Source organism: Phocoena phocoena, chromosome 16 (genome assembly GCF_963924675.1).
Source record: "Phocoena phocoena chromosome 16, mPhoPho1.1, whole genome shotgun sequence".
In the NCBI taxonomy this organism is placed as follows: domain Eukaryota; kingdom Metazoa; phylum Chordata; class Mammalia; order Artiodactyla; family Phocoenidae; genus Phocoena; species Phocoena phocoena.
In genome coordinates this window covers 82,633,290-82,656,316 of record NC_089234.1, presented here as the reverse complement: position 1 = coordinate 82,656,316, position 23,027 = coordinate 82,633,290, and the positions used below count along the sequence as shown (strand labels likewise).

The window sequence follows — 23,027 nt, the reverse complement described above, 5'->3', positions numbered from 1 at the left end:
TGTGCAACAAATTTTTAAAATTTAGAAGAAAAAATTACTCAATATTTTAGGCCTTAATTTCACTACTAGTGTTAAAATAATTTTTAAGAAACCCAACCATTTTGGAGCTATGGCTACCATCTCTAACAGGGGTAGAAGAGAGAGCCTTTTTCTCCCTCAAAATGAGACGACTATCCATCCTGCTGTGAGAGCGGCAGCTTCACATCCTCGGGTCCATGGGCCGGGGTCATCGTCAGACTGGCTTTCGTCACACGGGGATAACTGGGTTTGTGGCAGCGCGTGAAGGTGGCAGGGTCCTGTGTCCCAGTCACAGCATCACCTGACAGGATCTCACAGGTGAGAACCGTAGGGCCCTGTAAAACCAGTCTTCTAACACAAGAATTCAACCATTTCTTGTGCTGTCTGACAAGTTCCTCTCCCTAACTTCCCCTAGTGCCCTTCAGGATATCCCTAACTGCGCCCCGCGCCGCAGACAGAGGCGAGGCTGCCCGTTTCCCTCCTTTGGCGACAGCCGAGAGCAGCTCCTCCATGAACCCGTCCTTCCACACATGCTCAGAGGCGGGGTCTGAAGCCTGCAGGGGACAGCGCGCGAGAGCTGCACTTCGTGAAGCCGGGAACCGGACTCTCTTCACCATGTTTAACTCCTGACCTTTTCAGCTGCTGGAGCAAGTTGTTTAGTGAGGGTTCAACTGGGCCAAAGCCTGAATATGCCAGCAACTCCATCTTTACTTAAAGCCCGATAAAAACTGAGTGACAACATTGGTCAGGACAAACCTTTGAGAACAACTACTTTTCAGTTAAATCACTTGCCACATTAAGAAAACCTATAAGGTTTCTAGCATTACACACACCTTAGATTAGCTAGACAGACTGTGGTAAAGATGGAATTCAGCGTAAATCATCCTGAAAATGCATAAACCTGACTGAATCCCCATACTGACAGGTTATAACCTATTATATGGTAACTTATAGATGAGAAAGCCACATAAATATGTTTTATTCACCAAAATACTTTTATTAATACTCTATTATTTATGTAGAAAAGTCTGACATTTTTCCCAGTGAAGTAATCAGTTATCAAGCTCACAATGAATTAGGCCCACTTTGTCCTTTAGTTTCATAATAAGTTGGCAAATTTTGACATTTACCCCACTAGATATTTTCCCCAGACCTAACCAAAATGGACACCAAATATTCCAGACACTGTCCAGTACGTAACATCCAGAGCCACAGCAATTTCAGAGACAACTTAGTGCAGTCTTTCCATTTTTAGAGTTACAGAGGCTGAAGCCTAGAAGTGACCCGTGCATACATGTAGCCAGAACCAGGGCCCTGGATGGAGTGAGATAAAAAGGAAGGGTAGCAAGTATGAAACCCACAGATAAACTTCAGAAGGAAAAGAGGAAGAAAAAATTATCATGTAACCAAAAACTAAAACCACAGTCATACAACTATTTTGTAGTAGCTTCCAAATACAGTATAAAAAATTCAGGAATACATGTTATAAAACTGTACAAACTTCTAGATATTTAAGGTCTAAAATTTTTATAAGGACACACTCATACAAATTTTCAGGAACAATGACCATTTTAGCAAAATCACATTTGTCCCTGGACGTAGTATTCATAATTAGCTTTCAAAACAAACTCAAAGTAAGGATTGGACTTCAAGCTTCCCAACTGGTCTGATTGCAGCAGGTCCTTCACCTCTGGCAGGTACTCACTGAGCTGAATGCCTATAAACACAAACACAGAACGTTTTTTTTTTTTTTTCACATAACTCTCAAACGAACTGAGATGACTGATGATAAAAACACCTGTGCTTCTATTTAAAATATAACGTCACTCTGCTATTGGGAAATACTCTGTTCTAAGTTCCTTCCCATCTGCCAAGCTAGGCCTGAGAATATGACATTCCTTACTTAGCAGGGGCTGCGAGACTGTTCTTCGCCCTAGTGGTCAAAACAGCCACTCTATTTAAAGTCTTTAATACAATCTGAAACACTTTCATTTCTCTCCACAGCTTAAGCCATTCCTTCGGTGTGGAAGTTTTAAACTAATTCACTTGAAAATAAGTATTTCGAGCCCGAGGAAGCAGCTTTCTAAGCAGCTGTATAGTGAGAGGTAGAAGGTATCAGTGAAAGATTGCTTATAATCCACATGTAAAATTTGAAAGACAGGAATCTGAATTATCAAGGAAGACAAGTTATACCATATCTTCTTAAAAGACTTTCAGACATTTATCTGTCCCCCAGATCAAAGATCCACTGTTTTGCTTGGATGGGTGGTCTTCCCACACTCTAGAAATGCTTCACTGCAGAGGTGCTTATTTGAGAACCGGTTTTTAATGTTTTTTTCCTGGGGTGATTGGTCTGCTTAATGTTTTAAAAATAATTTTCTAGAGTCAACTTTGGTAATATGTATTTTCCTTGAAGTTGATCAACTTTATTTTGTATTTCAAGTTTATTTGTTTAAAAATTTTAAAAAAAGGGAAGAAAACAAGTATTTCAAACAATATTCTCCTATTCAGGAAAATAATTTAGTAGAAGCACTGCCGTGAAAGCTATCTACAGTGTTGCCAAATGTATTAGTTTCTCTCTACAACTGGAGAGGGGGAAGAACCATGTCTTCATCAGTCAGTCCTCTATTGAGTTGGAAAGCCAATGCACATCTGTGTAGTCACAAAACAGTATGTACGATTTTTCTCATTTTATAAAGAGAACTGGAAGAAACATTTTAAATTAATAAGACAATATTTTATAGTTTGTCACATTATCATAAGTTTCTCAAAATCAAATACTGTTTATTTTTAATACCATCTAAGTGCCTAGCACCATTTTTGATACTTATTATACAATAAAAAATCTCATAATAAGTGTTATGAGACTAAATCTGCAATATTTATATATCATTTATTACAATTAACACACTTTCAAGAGAGACTTTTTCTCTGTAAAACAGCATTACACTTGTGAAAATATCACATTAATTTCCTAAAGATTAATTCTCTTAAAAAACCCATCTTATTTAACTTCTATTTTTATAATGCATGCCTTCTGTAGACATATTTGATGGTTTATTTTTCTTTAGAGCAGGAGTCAAAAAAACTCAAACGCCTGCAAAGCCCTGGCAGGTACCATGAGGAAGATGGCCTAGGGGCTTTGGTAAACTTAGGACCCGCGCCCCATTCAAAGTGGGCAGTGCTCATCAGCTCCAGCTGACAGCTGCCAGGTAAATATTTCAGTCTGGTATAGGCAAATCTTTTGATTTTTAAGACAAGTCAGAAAACAAGACTTTCGTAAGAACTCTTCTCAACTATTAAATGCCAGCGACTAATTAGGAAAAATGTTGTACTCCATGCAATGACGTGCGTTTTTTTCTGTATGTATAACGTACTTTAATAACATGTAAAAACTGAAAAGCTCCAGGTGGGTAATTTAAATGTATCTGCAGGCTGAATTCGCTCCACAGGCTGGAGTAATTGTTGGGCTGCCCAAGTCTATGAATACAATGTGAAGCTATCTATATCTACCTCCAGAATCTGCCCTTTAAAAAACATTTGCTCTTGGGCTTCCCTGGTGGAACAGTGGTTAAGAATCCACCTGCCAATGCAGGGGACATGGGTTCGAGCCCTGGTCCAGGAAGATCCTACATGCCGTGAAGCAACTAAGCCCCTGCACCACAACTACTGAGCCTGCGCTCTAGAGCCCGCAAGCCACAACTACTGAGCGCATGTGCCACAACTACTGAAGCCCACGTGCCACAACTACTGAAGCCTGTGCGCCTAGAGCCCATGCTCTGCAACAAGAGAAGCCACTGCAGTGAGAAGCCCACACACCACAACTAAGAGCAGCCCCCACTTGATGCAACTAGAGAAAGCTTGCACACAGCAAAGACCCAACACAGACAAAAATAAATAAAATAAATTAAAAAAAAAACCAAAATTTATTCTTGTACATGGAAGCTATATTATTAAAAGGTTCCAAAAATAAATGTCTTTGGCTTGGTTTATAATATATATATAATATTATAAATCTATGTTATTAATATATATGTATTATATATTATATCATTACACATTATAATTTATATATAATAGTTTCCACTTGTTTTTGTCCTTAGGTCAAAATTTAATAATTCTTTTTGTAAAATTATAGGTTTCTATTTCTGTTTTCCATCTATGATTTATAATCTAAAAATAGCAACAACTGAAAAGTGAACTTTAAATAGCACCAAATAATTAGCCACAATTCGGTTCAGTGGCACCTTTACAAGAGCTAACTTCATGGAAAGCATCAGATTTGGGTCCGAATGAATCTCTTCAACAGCACAGAGAAATCAACCATATCCAGTTATTTCTTCAATTCCAAATCTAGCAAAGAGAAAGCTTAATATATTTTAACTCTGTCTGAATTTCAAGTATTTTTAAGCAAAAGATATTTTCTTTTGCTATACCCCTTCACTATTTAATTTTTTATTTTTTTGACAATGAAAAGACTTAATTGCCTTTGTGTTATTTATTCATCTTTGAAAGTAAAAGCATTCAGTAAATCTACTGTCAATGTGGGGTAGTCAAGTATTCATTTTTCATAAGTAAACACCCAGGTCAACGCTGAGGTGGACAGCTCTATCTGGAGTGAACTTCCGGCGTGTAAACACCGAGTTCAGCGCCCTTTCCCCTCGGCACACCAGTTGGTGTGGTGAGCTCCGCAGTGCTTCTCTGAGGCCCCCGTCATTTCGGTTAAGCCAGTGATTCTCAAGCAGAGGACCGCAGAGTGGAATCTATTACAGAAGAACTGGGGCTATGAATCTGTAAAATAATTCTAGGCATTCAAAGAACAAATGTTTGTTGGGTGACTACTATGTACCAGGCACTGGGCCGCGCATGTCTTATGTAGATTAAATAATGTGTCTTGCAGATATATGTACAGAAATTTCCGAATGTGTGTAAATGTCAGCATCATGAATAAAATCCACATCCATTTAGAAGGGCTGCTGAATTTACTGTGGCTTTTTGTCATTGTGTACTTTTTTCCAGCTGGTATTAAAGAGAGTGTCCTTACATCTGAAAAGATTGGTAAACACTAGGTTAGCCTATTTTGCACACTGCCTGGATTATCATCATATATATATATATTTTTTTTGTGTGTGTGTGGTACACGGGCCTCTCACCGTTGTGGCCTCTCCCGTTGCGGAGCACAGGCTCCGGACGCGTAGGCTCAGTGGCCATGGCTCACGGGCCCAGCCGCTCCGCAGCATGTGGGTTCTTCCCAGACCGGGGCACGAACCCACGTCCCCTGCATCGGCAGGCGGACTCGCAACCACTGCGCCACCAGGGAAGCCCATCATCATATATTTTGATTTAATAATTCTACAACAAATGAGCCACACTCGTCTTCATGTATAAAATGTGGAAAATCTCTCACCTCTAGTCTTTCTCCGTATATTAACCTCCAGTTATATTAAAGTTAAGTACCCTCTAATTCATCTTCTCCCTTCATAATAAACATTTAACCATAAACGCTTCTTTACTTACTTACTTGCACCTCGATCAGCAAATGGAATTTTGCTCACCTGTCTTAGGTACAAAACATATACAAAACATACTCCCTTCCTGTCTCCTTTTGTTCTTTTTTTTTTTTTGACGAGGACCATTTTTAAAGTCTTTATTGAGTTTGTTACAATATTGCTTCTGTTTTATGTTTTGGTTTCTTGGCCCTGAAACATGTGGGATCTTAGCTCCCCAACCAGGGATCGAACCTGCACCCCCTGCATTGGAAGGTGAAGTCTTAACCCCTGGACTGCCAGGGAAGCCCCTTATTTTGTTCTTAAAACTAATTTTATAGTATTAATGTCCAAAATGGATTGATAAAACATTTTGTAGTTTGCTCTCAGGCGTGGTATGGCCAGTTCAGTACGGGATATACCAAAGAAGTCACATTTTAGGTTTTCAATCTTCACAAGAGTTAAGTGGCCAAGCAGACGGCAACTCCACCATGACACAGCTCCCCAACATGTAGGGGAGGAAAGAGCCCTCCCTTTATTTTAAACAAGTTTCTCTAATTCTAAGTATGATACCGTTTAATTTTAACCCCCTGGATTTGACACCTAGGCAAATCCCCATTATTCTAAGATTCTAAAACTGAGGAGTGACACTAATTTCCAACATGAACAAACCACTTACCATCTTTTAAAAGTTTCTGTAAGATTTTCACAAATATACTGTCTTTAGATACTTCAATTGGATCATCTTTACCATCTGAACTGGACCAGCTAGAAAACAAAATCACTGTGAGGAGAAAATGGAACTGTGGCCATAATCTGAAACAAATGACTTGTTTGCTATTGTGGATTTGTTTTGATGTTTGTAGGGGGTGAAGAATCTTGAGTTTTGTGATACTGTTGAAAACTATTTAAATAAAGGAGCTTTATTAAATGTTGGATATACCCAGAGTCTCTCTATTAGATAGGAGATGCTATACTCAGGTAGCTATTTGCCCAATATAACCAGCATGTATTTGATGTCAAAACCAAGTAGTGAGGTATCTTTCCCAAGAAAATTCTATATGTAACAACCTAGTAACGACCCTAAAGTATGACCCTTCAGAGCACAGGCGATAGTTAAAGAATGTTATATTCTGTTTCTCATAAAAGTAAAATGGCAACCAGTGTCTGGTGTAACCTAAAAAGTTTTCTTTATCTAGTTGAGATTATCTACTACTGAAATACAAATCCACAGAACCACTCCTTTGTAGTAATCAATGGCTATATCCCTCATGATACCGTAGAGTGTTTAATCAGGAAGCCAAGACAAGGTATTCCAGTCAAATGACATAATACATCTTTTATGATTGGGAAGGAGAATCCAACAGGCAGAGCTAGATGCTTCGGAGGATGACTTCCAAGACCAAATTTGCCAACAATTTTAACTATCTGGGAGTGATTAGAGGAAGAAATGCTTTAGTAAAAATAGTTCCATTGCAATTTCTCAAAGCCACAGGAAAAAGGAAAACCGAGTAGAGAAGGCTTTTAGCACTCAAGTCATGCTTTTCCGTGGGAAAAATCCACCTCTACAGCTGATTATTCTGTCTCTCTTTGCCACTGAATCTTAACACCACCTTTCCAGTGGACAGAAATCCTCCTATGTAGGGAGATTACAGTGAAAAAGACGTCGCGATAACTTAGAAGAGGGTACTGATTCTCAAACTGTACTAACTTCTTATTCAAAAAAAAAAAATTTGTAGCCTCAAGTCTTTCTTGGCAGAACTGGCCCAACTTCTGTGAAAATAAGGAACATACACATTTCTATGCCAACTGACAGTGTAAAATTTAAAATCAAAAGTAGAGAATTATACCAGTGGTCCCAAGTCCTTAAGCTATTCCTTAATTATTGAATAAAAAAATTAGGATTGCTAATGAAACCATTAACATTTTTATAATATACGTTACAATACAATTAGGTTACAAAACGATTTGATGTGTATGGTATCATAATCTTCCTAAAGAGTCCTTTTCCAAAACCATGTTATATTCATACTATGGGAACTTACTTATCTCTCTGAAGAGCTCTGCAAAGGATTTCCAGTTTTAGATTATTTATATTTATATCTTCTTCCTTCACAGCAAAACAAAAAAATCCTCATTAAGTCCTGATTTAAAAAAATACACGCTTAAATTTGAGTTATGTCAATTCCTAATTCCACATAAATATTATTATGCTTTAATTTATCATTTTAAAAAATTTCCCTTTCTTTGAGACGTTAATACTACTCAGAAGAGTAAAACTATTAACTTTGTGTGAATTTGTTTCCGATTATTCTGAGATAATCTGATTTTATCAAGAAGCTTGAGAGAGTCAAGATTTTAAACAGAGTAACATAAAAGCCAACATATTATTGTCTTTATAATCTACCAAACTACTTTCAGTTGCAGGGCCGACTGCTCACCCTACAGAATTGTCATTATAATCTTTTTCTCAAAGGCTGAGAGACAGCTTCTCTTAGGGTGAATACTATGAAGAATAAATTGACAAGCAGCATACCAGTTTGAGAAACTAACAACGACTCAACAGATGAAAGAGAAAAAATATGTCAGGACCTTGAAAAGCAACATTTTTTATTTGTGCAGGGAAAAAGACACCTGGAAATGTGTGAGAATTATCAAGAGGTGAGATCTCTTGACAGCTTTTCTAAAGAGCTATACGTATTCCAAGAGTTACGGGTAGCTGAACCAGAAAGTCTTTTATTTTATTTTTTTGAGAGTCTTTTAAAATTAAGACATTTTCAAGATGTACTCAGTTCTACAGAAAACCATACGCAAATTGTGATCCTTGCCTGCGATCATCAAGTGATTTTACTTACCTCATCAATATATTCAAGCAAGTCCAAAGCTTTCTTGAAATCATACTCATTAGCTCTTCTGTTTTCTTCACAGATATACAACTATGGCAAGTTAAGATAAGGTAGAGAATTATTTTAACTCTTCATATAACCAAGACTGGAGAGATTTACAGAGAAGTCATCATGTCTACAGGTATCTTTATAGCAAAGAACAGCAACACGTTTGGAAATTAAACTCCATCTACCTCACAGCAAACTGTCTTTTAAAACACACCTATGTTCATTCTCAGTAACTAACTTGTATAACTTGGTATATATACTTCTAAAATGCCAGTAAATTTATATTCATAAGTTCAAGATAGTATACATTTCAGTACTCTTTCAAGCATACTCTGTAATAAACAGCTGCCCTTGCATTTTTAAAGCTGGCTACAATGCTTTTGAAATGTTGCCCTTGCAGTAGTTTTAAAAATTGAGACCTATGAGAAAGCATGCAGTTGGTCTACAGTTTACTTAAGAGATAACAAAACACACCAATATGTTACCAATGGTTACCCCTGATTGGGTAGATCACAGCTGACTATATATGATCATAAATGTCCCGTAATTTTATAATCAGAAAAATGCTTGCCTTATTAACAATATCCATTTGAATTTTTCCTAACTTCTTTTTCCAAAAATTATTTATAACATAACAAATTTCATTTTAAAATACTGCATATAATCCTTTAACAGCAAAGACAATACTCAAACCATTTCAGAAGAAAAGCTATCTACTTGTTGTCATTGTCTTACAACACTTGAAAACAGTATTTTATTTCACTGTTTCTGAACCTTTTTTCCCCACAATGTTAACATCCCTGAAACTGGAAGGTAGTATTAAAACTAATTCAGTATCAAGGTAAAGTTGGACAACTTTTTCCTTCTTACCAATACATAAAATAATGCTGAGTCTTCGAGGCAACAGCCCTGTAGACTTTTAAATCAAATGTGCTCTATCAGGAGAGGCTGCTGTGAGCTCACTGACAGGAAACCTGGTACTAATAATGACTAAAATACTGACGTTTTTATGAATTGTCTGCTTTCTGAGTAACGTAATTAGGGCAATTCAAGGCGATTCTATGACACCGCTTTTGCACTGGAAATGCTTTCTTGAAAGGAAAAGAGAGAAGCAGAATTAAGGCTATTAAGTGTACACAGCAACAAAATTACCATGTCTGGGTTGCAGCCCCTAATCTAGCTGCGTCCTCAGGAATGTGCTATGTTGCAGAGGGAAATGGGGACGATGGCACTTAGAGGCTATGCAAATCCAGTTCCTAAAACCATTGTTTTTGAAGAGCCTGAAATATGTCTCATGGTACATGTCTGTCCTGTACTAGAAAAGCACAATGGAAGTAATTTCTTCTGGTCGCCTGGATAAGCGTCTTGAGGAACAGGCAGAGAGCTATGCGGGGCAGAGGCTGACCCACTGCTTTCTGCTAACTGGCACCCTGCTCCTAAGCAGCTTCTGACACCTGACTCCAGGGGAAAGTGACCAGGAAAATAAGAAATGGAGAGATGACTACTCTGAGGAACTGTACTACGTGGTCCAGGAAACACTGAGGTGGTTTTGAGACTACGAAGTGGTGCAGGGATTTGGAAAGCACGTACGCCAATGAGCTGTGCTGCAGTCAGTACCGGCATCGCACTGAGACTCAGCTGCTTCTCGGCCAGCAGCTGTTCAGGCAGTGTCTCCTGGTGCAGCAGGAAGCGCTCCTGCTCAGCCATTTCTAGGAGGCAACACAGGGGGAGGGGGAAACATTCACTTTTGCTCTGTCATAAACAAATCTAAATTTAAAAAGAAATGGAACAGCTCTAAAGGTAATCCCATCACTAATTCAGTGATCCTAGAATGTTATTAATTCTGCTTATTCTTGATTCCTAGTTATACAAATATTCAGGGTTCGATCCAAGTCATGTGGATTATCACAGCAACCAGAAATATGAGGAGGGGAGAGAAGAGCTAAGAAAACAAACCTACCAACTGAAGCAACTGTAGAGCAGATGGATTTCAGAAGCACAAGTCCCCCAAATCTGAGGTCTCTCAGGCCATTTTAAGGTTACTCTGTAAAGTACTACTTTTCACTTTACCAGAGTTTCTAGTATAATTTCATTCACTAAGGGAAATGATCTACTTAAAAGCCACCACGAGTACATGCCAGGAAAAACACAAGCCAGAGGACTGTGCACCAGACCTATTACCCAGCAATGGTTATTTATCGCCATACGATAGGGTGACAGGGGCTTTTGATTTACACGAACTATCATAACCTGGCTTCACCCACGAGAATGAGCTGGGCTGCAGGAAAAAAGGACAGAGAACTGTTTGCTAACAGCAGTTACAGCAAAATGGAGTGACTAAATCACAGATATGCTCATTCAAATACTGGCATCATTCCACATGATCCCAAGCTTGTAAAAATTAAACAAAACTGTTTTGCGCAATTTCCATACCTAAGAAAACAGACTGGGAGGATTAAAAAAGTAACAGTAATTATCTCTAGGGCAGTGGGATTATAGACAATTTATTTTGTTGTTGTTGTTTTTTCTATACTTTACTAATTTCCATAATTGAACTTGTATAACCAATAGAAAGTTATCTCTTAAAAATCTACTCCCTTCAATTAGATACACTGGGATAATAGTCTGTAGGAAATTACTGAGACCTGAAAATATTCTCATTGTGCTAAGAAAGCAAAAGCTAAGAAGAAGTGATCAAAATGCAAAGTGATGACCAGAAGTTGGGGGGGAAACAGCAATAATAAAGCCTTGTGTTAAGATATTTTGATTAACATGATCTAACTCTGGTGGGCAGGTTAAAATACAGCTCCCCTTTCAGACTACCAGCCAGCATTGCAGAACATATACACACTTCTCTAGAACAAAAGGCACTATTAGCGTTTAAAAATAAAAGAATGAGGAAGAATCTCCCAAACCACCACCTACAGCAGACCACCACTACAGAATTACCACCACCTACAGCAAACCCACTGAGTAAACGTCAAGTTTCTTTGCAGTTTGTTCTTAGCATATGAGTCACTAGGGGTGTAATCAGAGTACTCTGTTCAAATCATTTGAATTTACTCTTTAGGAATTCTTATTTAAGGCACAAATTACTTTTCCATAAAAAGAGAATCCTAATTATGTAACTGAGTAATTGCCTAAGGACACTGAATAGAAAGCACTCCTCTCAAAGGAGATGGCTCCTGTTTCTAATGGACCCCATTAAATGATAACAAGAGCACATTCTAAGAATACACTGACAGTATGACTGATTTGTGTGTCTTCTTGTTCAAATACTGTATTTTACCTTCAATTTTTCCTTGCAGTGTATCTTCTGGAAAGTCTGAAGCTAATGCAGCCAATTTACTCAAGCCAAGAAGGGTTTTTTTCTTTGCAAAGTAACGAGTTTCCATATTTGCCAAACCCAGAAGTGTTGCATGAGCCTACAATAAACAAAATATGAAAACTATGATAAAATCTTGGATACTAATTCAAGTTGCAATAAAGATTAAGTAAAACCCAAACCTGGTTTCCCCCCAAGCTGTATCAATGAAAGATCAAGTCACTGCTAGCAAGCCTAAAAACAGATGAGTACCATACTCTGAGAGTAATTACACATAAAGTATCAGCCACCCACACTAATTACTGGGAAAAGAGACATGTATAAAACATTTGCTCTCAGAAGCAAGAAGGACTACAACTCTGCAGCTTGCAGAATGAAAACCTCAGTCTCAGAAAGACAGACAAAATGAAAAGACAGAAGACTATGTCCCAGATGAAGCAACAAGATAAAACCCCAGAAAAACAACTAAATGAAGTGGAGATAGGCAACCTTCCAGAAAAAGAATTCAGAATAATGATAGTGAAGATGATCCAGGACCTTGGAAAAAGAATGGAGGCAAGGATCAAGAAGATGCGAGAAATGTTTAACAAAGACCTAGAAGAATTAAAGAACAAACAAACAGAGATGAACAATACAATAACTGAAATGAAAACTACACGAGAAGGAATCAATACAGAGTAACTGAGGCAGAAGAACGGATAAGTGACCTGGAAGACAGAACGGTGGGAATCATTGCCATGGAACAGAATAAAGAAAAAAGAATGAAAAGAAATGAAGACAGCCTAACAGACCTCTGGGACAACATTAAACACATCAACATTCGCATTATAGGGGTCTCAGAAGAAGAGAGAGAGAAAGGACCAGAGAAAATATTTGAAGAGATTATAGTCAAAAACTTCCCTAACAGGGGAAAAGAAATAGCCACCCAAGTCCAAGAAGTGCAGAGAGTCCCAGGCAGGATAAATCCAAGGAGAAACACACCAAGACACAGTAATCAAACTGACAAAAACTAAAGACAAAGAAAAATTATTAAAAGCAACAATGGAAAAATGACAAATAACATATAAGGGAACTCCCATAAGGCTAACAGCTAACTACTCAGCAGAAACTCTACAAGCCAGAAGGGAGTGGTATGATATATTTAAAGTGGTGAAAGGGAAGAGCCTACAACCAAGAATACTCTACCCAGCAAGGACCTCATTCAGATTCGATGGAGAAATCACAAGCTTTACGGACAAGCAAAAGGTAAGAGAATTCAGCACCACCAGACCAGCACTACAACAAATGCTAAAGGAACTTCTCTAAGCAGAAAACACAAGAGAAGAAAAGGACCTACACAAACAAACCCAAAACAATTAAGAAAATGGTAATAGGAACATACATATTGATAATTACCTTAAACGTGAATGGACTAAATGCTCCAACCAAAAGACACAGGCTCGCTGAATGGATACAAAAACAAGACCCATATATATGCTGTCTACAAAAGACCCACTTCAGACCTAGGGACACATACAGACTGAAAGTGAGGGGATGGAAAAAGATATTCCATGCAAATGGAAATCAAAAGAAAGCTGGAGTAGCTATACTCGTATCAGATAAAATAGACTTTAAAATAAAGAATGTTACAAGAGACAAGGAAGGACACTACATAATGATCAAGGGATCAATCCAAGAAGAAGGTGTAACAATTATAAATATATATGCACCTAACATAGGAGCACCTCAATACATAAGGCAACTGCTAATAGCTATAAAAAGGAAATCGACAGTAACACAATAATATTGGGGGACGTTAACACCTCACTTACACCAATGGACAGATCACCCAAAATGAAAAAAAATAAGGAAACAGAAGCTTTAAAAGACACAATAGATTTAATTGATATTTACAGGACATTCCATCCAAACACAGCAGATTACACTTTCTTTTCAAGTGCACACGGAACATTCTCCAAGACAGATCACATCTTGGGTCACAAATCAAGCCTTGGTAAATTTAAGGAAATTGAAATCATATCAAACATCTGTCCCAACCACAATGCTATGAGATTAGAAATCGATTACAGGGAAAAAAACGTAAAACACACAAACACATGGAGGCTAAACAATACATTACTAAATAACCAAGAGATTACTGCAGAAATCAAAGAGGAAATCGAGAAATACCTAGAGACAAGTGACTATGAAAACATGACAACCCAAAACCGATGGGATGCAGCAAAAACAGTTCTAAGAGGGAAGTTTATAGCTATACAAGCCTACCTCAAGAAACAAGAAAAATCTCAAATGAACAATCTAACCTTACACCTAAAGGAACTAGAGAAAGAAGAAGAAAAAGAAAAGTTAGTAGAAAGAAAGAAATCATAAAGATCAGAGCAGAAACAAATGAAATAGAAACAAAGAAAACAATACCAAAGTTTAATAAAACTAAAAGCTGGTTCTTTGAGAAGATAAACAAAATTGATAAACCATTTGCTAGACTCATCAAGAAAAAGAGGGAGAGGACTCAAATCAATAAAATTAGAAATGAAAAAGGAGAAGTTAAAACAGACACTGCAGAAATATAAAGCATCCTAAGAGACTACTACAAGCAATGCTATGCCAATAAAAACGACAACCTGGAAGAAATGGACAAATGTTTAGAAAGGTATAAGCTTCCATTCTATTTCTTTCAGGAAGAAATAGAAGATAGGAACAGACCAATCACAAGTAATGAAATTGAAAGTATGATTAAAAATCTTCCAACAAACAAAAGTCCAGGACCAGATGGCTTCACAGGTGAATTCTATCAAACATTTAGAGATGAGCTAACACTCATCCCTCTCAAACTCTTCCCAAAAATTGCAGAGGAAGGAACACTCCCAAACTCATTCTGTAAGGCCACCATCACCCTGATACCAAAACCAGACAAAGATACTACAAAACAAGAAAATTACAGGCCAATATCACTGATGAATATAGATGCAAAAATCCTCAACCAAATACTAGCAAACAGAATCCAACAACACATTAAGAGGATCATATACCATGACCAAGTGGCATTTATCCCAGGGATTCAAGGATTCTTCAATATATGCAAATCAGTGTGATACACCATATTAACAAATTGAAGAATAAAGATCATCTCAGTAGATGCAGAAAAAGCTTTTGACAAAATTCAACACCCATTTATGATAAAAAAAACTCTCCAGAAAGTGGGCATAGAGGGAATCTACCTCAACATAATAAAGGCCATATATGACACACCCACAGCAAACATCATTCTCAATGTGAAAAACTGAAAGCATTTCCTCTAAGATTCAGGAACAAGACAAGGATGTCCACTCTCGCCACTACTATTCAACATAGTTTTGAAAGTCCTAGCCACGGAAGTCAGAGAAAAAAAGAAATAAAAGGAATACAAATTGGAAGAGAAGAAGTAAAACTGTCACTGTTTGCAGATGTCATGATATTATAAATAGAAAATCCTAAAGATGCCACCAGAAAACTACTAGAGCTCATCAATGAATTTGGTAAAGTTTCAGGATACAAAATTAACGCACAGAAATCTCCTGCATTCCTATACGCTAAGTGTGAAAGATCAGAAAGAGAAATTAAGGAAACAATCCCACTGCAGCAAAAAGAATAAAACACCTAGGAATAAACCTACCTAGAGGGTAAAAGATCTATACTCAGAAAACTGTAAGACACTGATGAAAGAAATCAAAGATGACACAAAGAGATGGAGAGATATACATGTTCTTGGATTGGAAGAATCAACATTGTGAAAATGACTATACTACCCAAAGCAATCTACAGATTCAATGCAATCCCTATCAAATTACTAATGGCATTTTTGACAGAACTAGAACTAAAAATCTTAAAATTTGTACGGAGACACAGAAGAGCCCGAATAGCTAAAGCATTCTTGAGGAAAAAAAACAGAGTTGGAGGAATCAGACTCCCTGACTTCAGACTATACTACAAAGCTACAGTAATCAAGACAATACGGTACTGGCACAAAAACAGTAATATAGGTTAATGGAACAGGATAGAAAGCCCAGAGATAAACCCATGCTCCTGTGGTCAACTAATCTATGACAAAGGTGGCAAGGATATACAATGGAGAAAAGACAGTCTCTTCAGTAAGTGGTGCTGGGAAAACTGGATAGCTACATGCAAAGGAATGAAATTAGAACACTCCCTAACACCATACACAAAAATAAACTCAAAATGGACTGAAGGGCTTCCCTGGTGGCGCAGTGGTTGAGAGTCCACCTGCCAATGCAGGAGACATGGGTTCGTGCCCCGGTCCGGGAGGATCCCACATGCCACAGAGCAGCTAGGCCCGTGAGCCATGGCCACTGAGCCTGCGCGTCCGGAGCCTGTGCTCCGCAACGGGAGAGTCCACAACAGTGAGAGGCCCGCGTACCGCAAAAAAAAAAAAAAAATGGATTGAAGACCTAAATGTAATACCAGACACTATAAAAATCTTAGAGGAAAACATAGCAAGAACACTTTTTGACATAAATCACAGCAAGATCTTTTTTGACCCACCTCCTAGAGTCATGGAAATAAAAACAAAAATAAACAAATGGGACCTAGTGAAACTTCAAAGCTTTTGCACAACAAAGGAAACTATAAACAAGACGAAAAGACAAATGTCAGAATGGGAGAAAATATTTGCAAATGAATCAACGGACAAAGGATTAACCTCCAAAATATATAAACAGCTCAATATCAAAAAAACAAACAACCTAATAAAAAAATGGGCAGAAGACCTAAATAGACATTTCTCCGAAGGAGACATACAGATGGCCAAGAGCACATGAAAAGCTGCTCAACATCGTTAACTAGAGAAATGCAAAACTACAATGAGGTATCACCTTACACCGGTTAGAATGGGCATCATCAGAAAATCTAAACAATAAATGCTGGAGAGGGTGTGGAAGAAAAGGCAACCCTCTTGCACTGTTGGTGGGAATGTAAATTGATACAGCCACTATGGAGAACAGTATGGAGGTTCCTTAAAAAACTAAAAATAGAACTACTATATGACCCAGCAATCCCACTACTGCAATCCCACTACTGGGCATATACCCAGAGAAAACCGTAATTCAAAAAGACACATGCACCCCATTGTTCACTGCAGCACTATTTACAATAGCCAGGTCATGGAAGCAACCTAAATGTCCCATCAACAGACGAATGGAAAAAAAAGATAGGGTACATATATACAATGGAATATTACTCAGCCATAAAAAGGAATGAAATTAGGTCTTTTGTAGAGATGTGGATGGACCTAGATATGGTCGTACAGAGTGAAATCAGAAAGAGAAAAACAAATATCATATATTAATGCATATATGTGGAATCTAGAAAAATGGTACAGATGAACCCGTGTGCAAGGCAGAGACAGAGACACAGATGTAGAGAAGAAACGTATGGACACCAAGTGGGGAAAGTGGGGGGTAGGAAGTGGGGGGTGGGATGAACTGGGAGATTAGGATTGACGTATATACACTAACATGTATAAAATAGATAACTAGTAAGAACCTGCTGTATAGCACAGGGAACTCCACTTTGCTGTAAAGTAGAAACTAACACAACGTTGTAAAACAACTATACCCCAATTAAAGAAAAAAAAGGGCTGTAACAGGAGCCTAGCCACAAAAACCCCCAAAAAACCCAACATTTGCTCTCACGTCAATACCCTGTCAAGGACAAACTTTAATTCATGTACTCTTTTTACTGATAATTTGAACATTTTTATTACAAGAAAATACTCATTACAAAAAAAGGCCAATAACTGCTAATTATGTGTTAAAGTTTTTGCGCTTCATTTTACTGTAATAACAGTCAAATCACAATGGTCTTCATTTTTTTTAACTGAGATATAACAAGTAATGGCAGTACCATCATAAATGAAAAATACTTTTATCAAATTATGTGAGAGAATAGGAGATATACATTTTTAAAAAATCCATAAGTAGTATTTAACTACAAAAAACTAAACTAGTTAAAACTAAACAAAAAATTGCCTAAATCTGCTCCATATAACTGAATCCTTCTTACCTTTTCTAATTCTTGGCTGTTAATTTCATGTAACCAGCTGAGATGTTCATGAGCTTGCAAAAAATTGGCCAACTGTCCGTGCTGAGAAATAGGCTGAGATAATAATTTGCCTCGCTTTCCTTTCTCCAGATACCAACGGAAGAGAAAGTCTGAAAAATTCTATAAAGAACAAAGCCAAGAATTCAAGAATATATAGTAATACAGTTTTTAAAACTACATTTCTGGGGCTTCCCTGGTGGCGTAGTGGTTGAGAGTCCGCCTGCCGATGCAGGGGACGCGGGTTCGTGCCCCGGTCCGGGAAGATCCCAAATGCCGCGGAGCGGCTGGGCCCGTGAGCCATGGCCGCTGAGTCTGTGCGTCTGGAGCCTGTGCTCCGCAACGGGAGAGGCCACAACAGTGAGAGGTCCGCGTAGCGCCCAAAAAAAAAAAAAAAAAAAAAAAAAAATTTCTGATAATAAAGTATTAAATTTCTCCCAAAGGTCTTAAGACTCCAGAATAGAAATCCAGTTTTAAACACTCATTTCCTGCACTGTAGGGTCCTCAAATCACCTCATTTAACAAATGAGGCCATTCAGATCCAGAAAGGGGATCTTGCTCAGGGTCACACAGATGTGCGCTGTCCAATAATATGGCAGTCACCGGTCACATGTAGTTGCTTAAACTTAATCTAAAATGTGAAATTCAGTCCCTCAGAGACACCAGTCACATTTCAAGTACTTGAAGGCCATCTGTGGTCAGAGACTCCATTTGGGACAGCACATATGGGCAAGATCTCCATTACCACAGAAAGTTCCACTGGACGGTACTGAGACGCTATCCTTCCAGAATGAAAGATTCTCAGGGGCAGAACTGGGTGCCACGTGTCCATGTGGGCTGGCACAATAAATCAGAATCTAGAGAGGCATATCCAGTTTCCCCACAGGACGTTTGCTGGATGCTGGGGTGGTGTGAGGCTGGGCTGGAAAGGAAGACAAAAGTGTCCTGCAGTCTCACAGTACTTAAGAGATATCTCCACTAAAGGGGGAATTCTGCAAGGAACACACCAGCCCCATAAGACATCTGAAACCAGAAATGAATGAATTTAACGGAAGCTGCAGTCAAGCCCTGACCCACCTCTATTCTTGATGTATTGAGTGATCTGCCTCTCATCTTACCTGTCTCCCAGGGGAAAGAACAGCATTGATTTCCGTCTTTACGGTTCTTTTATACACAATGTCCAAAATACAATTTAAAATATTGCAAGGGACTTCCCTTGTGGTCCAGTGGGTAAGACTCCATGCTCCCAATGCAGGGGGCCCAGGTTCAATCCCTGGTCGGGGAACCAGATCCCACATGCAGGCCACAACTAAGAGTCCGCATGCCGCAACTAAAAAAAGAAAAAAGATCCTGCACACCGCAACGAAGATCCCATGTGCCTCAACTAAGACCCGGCACAGCCAAAATAAAAATAAATAAATATATATTTTTTAAGTTGTAAGACATAAGAAGCAGAAAAATATGAATATGCAGGCAGCAGAAGCAGACCTAAGAATGATCATTTTGGAATCAGCACAAAAGGACTTAAAATAACTAGTAAACATATTAAAGAAAATAAAAGGAACAAAGCACAAAAGGATGGAAAATATCAACGGAGAATAAGAATCCTTGTAAGGAATAAAAGTTATGATGGGCACAAAGTACTTACTTCAGCACTACTGTGAAATACGAGATAAGCCATGTCCAGCAATCAAGTTCTGATCAAATAAGTTACATCCAGTCCATGAATACCGTAACAACATTAAAAATGTGGTTGTGTAATATTTAATGATATGGACAAACGTCTGTTATGTATTAAGTGAAATAAGCAGTTAACGAAACATGTTTGGTAGAGTAAAAAGACTAGAAGAATAAAACCAAATGTTAAGAAGGGTTCTCTCTGGGTGGTAGAATTATGAACGATTTTTTAATCTTCTTCTTTGTTTATAGTGGTTTCCTGAATTTTATACAATGTTACCTTTATAGTAAGAAAAAAAATCAGTTTTTACATAAAGATCAACTGACTGAATAGACTGGCTTTAAGGAACAACTTAAATGTACCTAAATAGTGTCACAATGCGAACTTTAAAAAAAATAGTAAGCGTAAAAAAACAAAAACAGGAAGCATGTCAAAGAAGGAAAACAAGAATCTTAGGTGTATGGAAATCTGAGCTCTCTAAAAGTAGCATCCCATGCTCCCAAGATCTTCTACTCAAACTTTAGAACTCTAGCAATATCCGTATCCCTAAGTACTTTTAATTATAACTGAAAATATAAGAATAGAAATAAAAGTCTTAACATATTTTTCAGAGGTCAAAGAATCCGTCAGTAATATTTATATATAAAGAATTGTCTACCTATTTACAAAGAAACATAATGTACAAATTAGTATCTGGTAATCTGCAAAAAGACTGTATCATCTTCCAAAAACCCCAAGTAAGATTTGAAATGGTAAAGTCTTCTTACAGGGTCCACTGCCTACACCCCCAGGGTTCGTTACCTGGTCAGCAAACTGTGTCATGTAGCGCTGCAGTCTGGCCTGGTTGTCAGTCTGCTCACACATTTGTACTAAGATATCAAAGTCACAGTATTTTTCTGCTAATGAAGCAGCCCATGGGTACTGGCCTAGTGTGACTATGGAAATGAGAACAGATGGAAAAAAACCCTGTTAGCGAAAACTTAATATGCAATAAAAAAAATATTCCTTGAAATTTTACCTTTATTCATATTATATACTAAAGTTAATTAATAGGAACCTTTCCAGTTACTGGCATTTAGTTTCATAATCCATATAAACTCATTAAAGATGTAAATTCAGTCCCTTGCTTCATCACTGCCCACCTAAGATGCTATCCCCTTCCTTCATGTAGCAAGACAAGCTTCTTCTCTGAATCCTGGCTGTGACCGTCTCGTGTCCTCCTCCGAAGAGCCGTAGCACCTCTCCACACCGTGGAACGACCCTTGTCTGCTCTACCCTGCAGTCTAGCTGTTCCTGTGAAGGTCTGAGATGGTAGGCAGTCTCCACATGCTGTTAATTTATTTATTTCTAAATCATCTTTAACACCATCTAGGACACTTGTTACCTGGTAAGTAATGACAACGAGGCTGAGTAAGCGAACACAGAAAGCTGCACACAGGAAAGCTCTGCTTTAGGCTCTGAGCTACAGCGGGGTTAACGGCATTACACTGCATAACACATTGCGTGAATGATTTGGCTCCTGCATCTGTTCTGCAGACTCGAGACCCACAGCCCTCACTAAATATCAGGCACTTACGAAGCGGAGATAAGAGATCTGATCTTTTCTGCAGGTATTCCATTTCCAGATTGTTATATCTTTCTTGATCACTGGATCTGTCCACAGACTTGAGCTGAGAAACATAACCATCCAGGAAGCAATCAATCAGTGCTACCAGCTGCTCTGTCAGAATGTTTCGGAGGTTGCTATCCGCCTGAGGATAAACCATTTTCAGGACAATCCCGTGCTGGCGCACTATTGCTGTTCGAATGCCGGCAGGACCACTCGTTGCTGTAAAATCACACAAAATAATATGACAAGTAAGGATTCCATAATGGCTACGGGAAAGACCAACTGCCTAAAAATTATATCCCGTCAGCCTTGATGGATGGAAAAAGAAATCAAATAGGAGGTCAGCTGATACTTTTCTATGTCCTGCTCAAACCCATCTTCTCCATGAGGACGGCCTCAGCAGAGCCAGGTAAACATGATTCTTCTTCCTTCTAAATTCCTTTAATGCTACTCCACTTATTTTCTTGTATTAAATCAACAAAAAATACAGTCAGTACATCCAGGGCCTGCTGCTATGAATAGCTATACGTACTAAAACCTAGTAGATGCGTGAGTACCAGTTTAAAACATGAGTTACAGAGAGATCTACAAATTATTCCAAGGCAATAAAGTGATTTCCGTAAGAACTACTCATCTTGGAGATGGCACTTATGTTATTTTTCATTTCACTCACAAACTCGCACTAGGAGAACAATACGGCTTCTGAAAGTGACAGACCAGTAGAAATATATTTTCATCAACTGCTAATGAATCAGTATATTTGGGTGCAGTGCTTGCAATCTCACCTGTCCACGGAATATACTCAGGTTCTTTTTCTACTGGCTCTTCTCTTCTATACAAGGAGTTTCTATTTTGTCGATAATGACTAGCAGCTTGCAGCATGTCCTGGAAAATGAAATGTGTTATCACATGCAGGAAGCAAGGGATCCCAGGATCTCTAAGATTATCTGAAACATCAAGTCTATTATTACAAAAAATTACTCGGCACAGACCTGTTGGACTACTTTTTGATTCTTTCTGCATTTGAAATTTGTTTTACTCTAGAGTTTAACTTCAGTTTTAGAGAACTATGGTAACCGAACTAGGAAGACAATTACTATGAAGTCCATGAGCTAAAATTAAATGAAACATTTTAATCAATAATATAAGTAGTGTGCTTTTGTGTAATTAAAAAGCAGACAGTTACAGTAACATTAATACCTTTGCAATGATATACATGTCTTCTCCAAATAAAAGGTTTATTCTACCAAATAGAAACTTCTAACATGCACAAGGCAAACACTCAGATGTGTATTAACTGACTGATAAAATGACTGAGGTTTTCCTAACTTTTTGGAATGAACGAATACCTAAACCATTATGGATCACTGGTGATGCAAAGTAGGAACATGGAGGCCACTTCCTCCTCCATCCACAACCTGGGCTTTGAGTTGCTGGTATCTTCAGCATGCGTGCGTACCTTGAGAATACTGTTCACACTGATCGCCGCCTCCGCCCATTCAACTGGCTCCAAGGCCGTGTCCTTCAAGACTTGCTCCTCGTGCTCCAGTAAGCACTCCCAGACGCTATCTACCTGGGACACCTGAGGAAGGACAGAGACGGTACCTACTAGGAACAGAGGCCATGCCGATGCGCCACGCTTACAGCTGCCTGGAATCGACTCAGCAGGCTTTCCTCACTAAGTCACACCCTCTGCTCAGTAGTCAAAGGGACAGTCAGTGATGAAAACAAATTTAAAAGCCAAGAAAAGTTAGAATCTTCTAACTTTTAAAAGGTGGAGAGCCCAAATAACTGATAAATAAGTCTGATAAACAAGCAATCTGGATTGGTAGCCGGTAGGTTTTTAATTTAAATATCAAGTAACTGAAATATTTGTTTATTATAGCTATGAGGGCTCAATGCCACCTTTAAATAGTACTAGGCT

General features: G+C 38.3%; 1 protein-coding gene across 1 annotated transcript in view; it reads right to left on the bottom strand.

Moving 5' to 3' along the window:
- Window positions 1-994: 994 nt before the first annotated feature.
- The window catches only part of NUP133 (nucleoporin 133), a 57,394-nt gene continuing 35,361 nt past the window's right edge, over window positions 995-23,027 (bottom strand). Inside the window, exons 16-26 of the mRNA XM_065894043.1 lie at window positions 22,563-22,685; window positions 21,889-21,988; window positions 21,071-21,322; window positions 20,296-20,429; window positions 17,781-17,939; window positions 11,688-11,823; window positions 9,989-10,107; window positions 8,360-8,440; window positions 7,550-7,614; window positions 6,184-6,272; window positions 995-1,735 (exon numbers count right to left, since the gene is read on the bottom strand). Coding sequence (XP_065750115.1) covers window positions 1,599-1,735; window positions 6,184-6,272; window positions 7,550-7,614; window positions 8,360-8,440; window positions 9,989-10,107; window positions 11,688-11,823; window positions 17,781-17,939; window positions 20,296-20,429; window positions 21,071-21,322; window positions 21,889-21,988; window positions 22,563-22,685 — 1,395 coding nt within the window. The 3' untranslated portion in view covers window positions 995-1,598. The remainder of the gene's footprint in view (window positions 1,736-6,183; window positions 6,273-7,549; window positions 7,615-8,359; window positions 8,441-9,988; window positions 10,108-11,687; window positions 11,824-17,780; window positions 17,940-20,295; window positions 20,430-21,070; window positions 21,323-21,888; window positions 21,989-22,562; window positions 22,686-23,027) is intronic.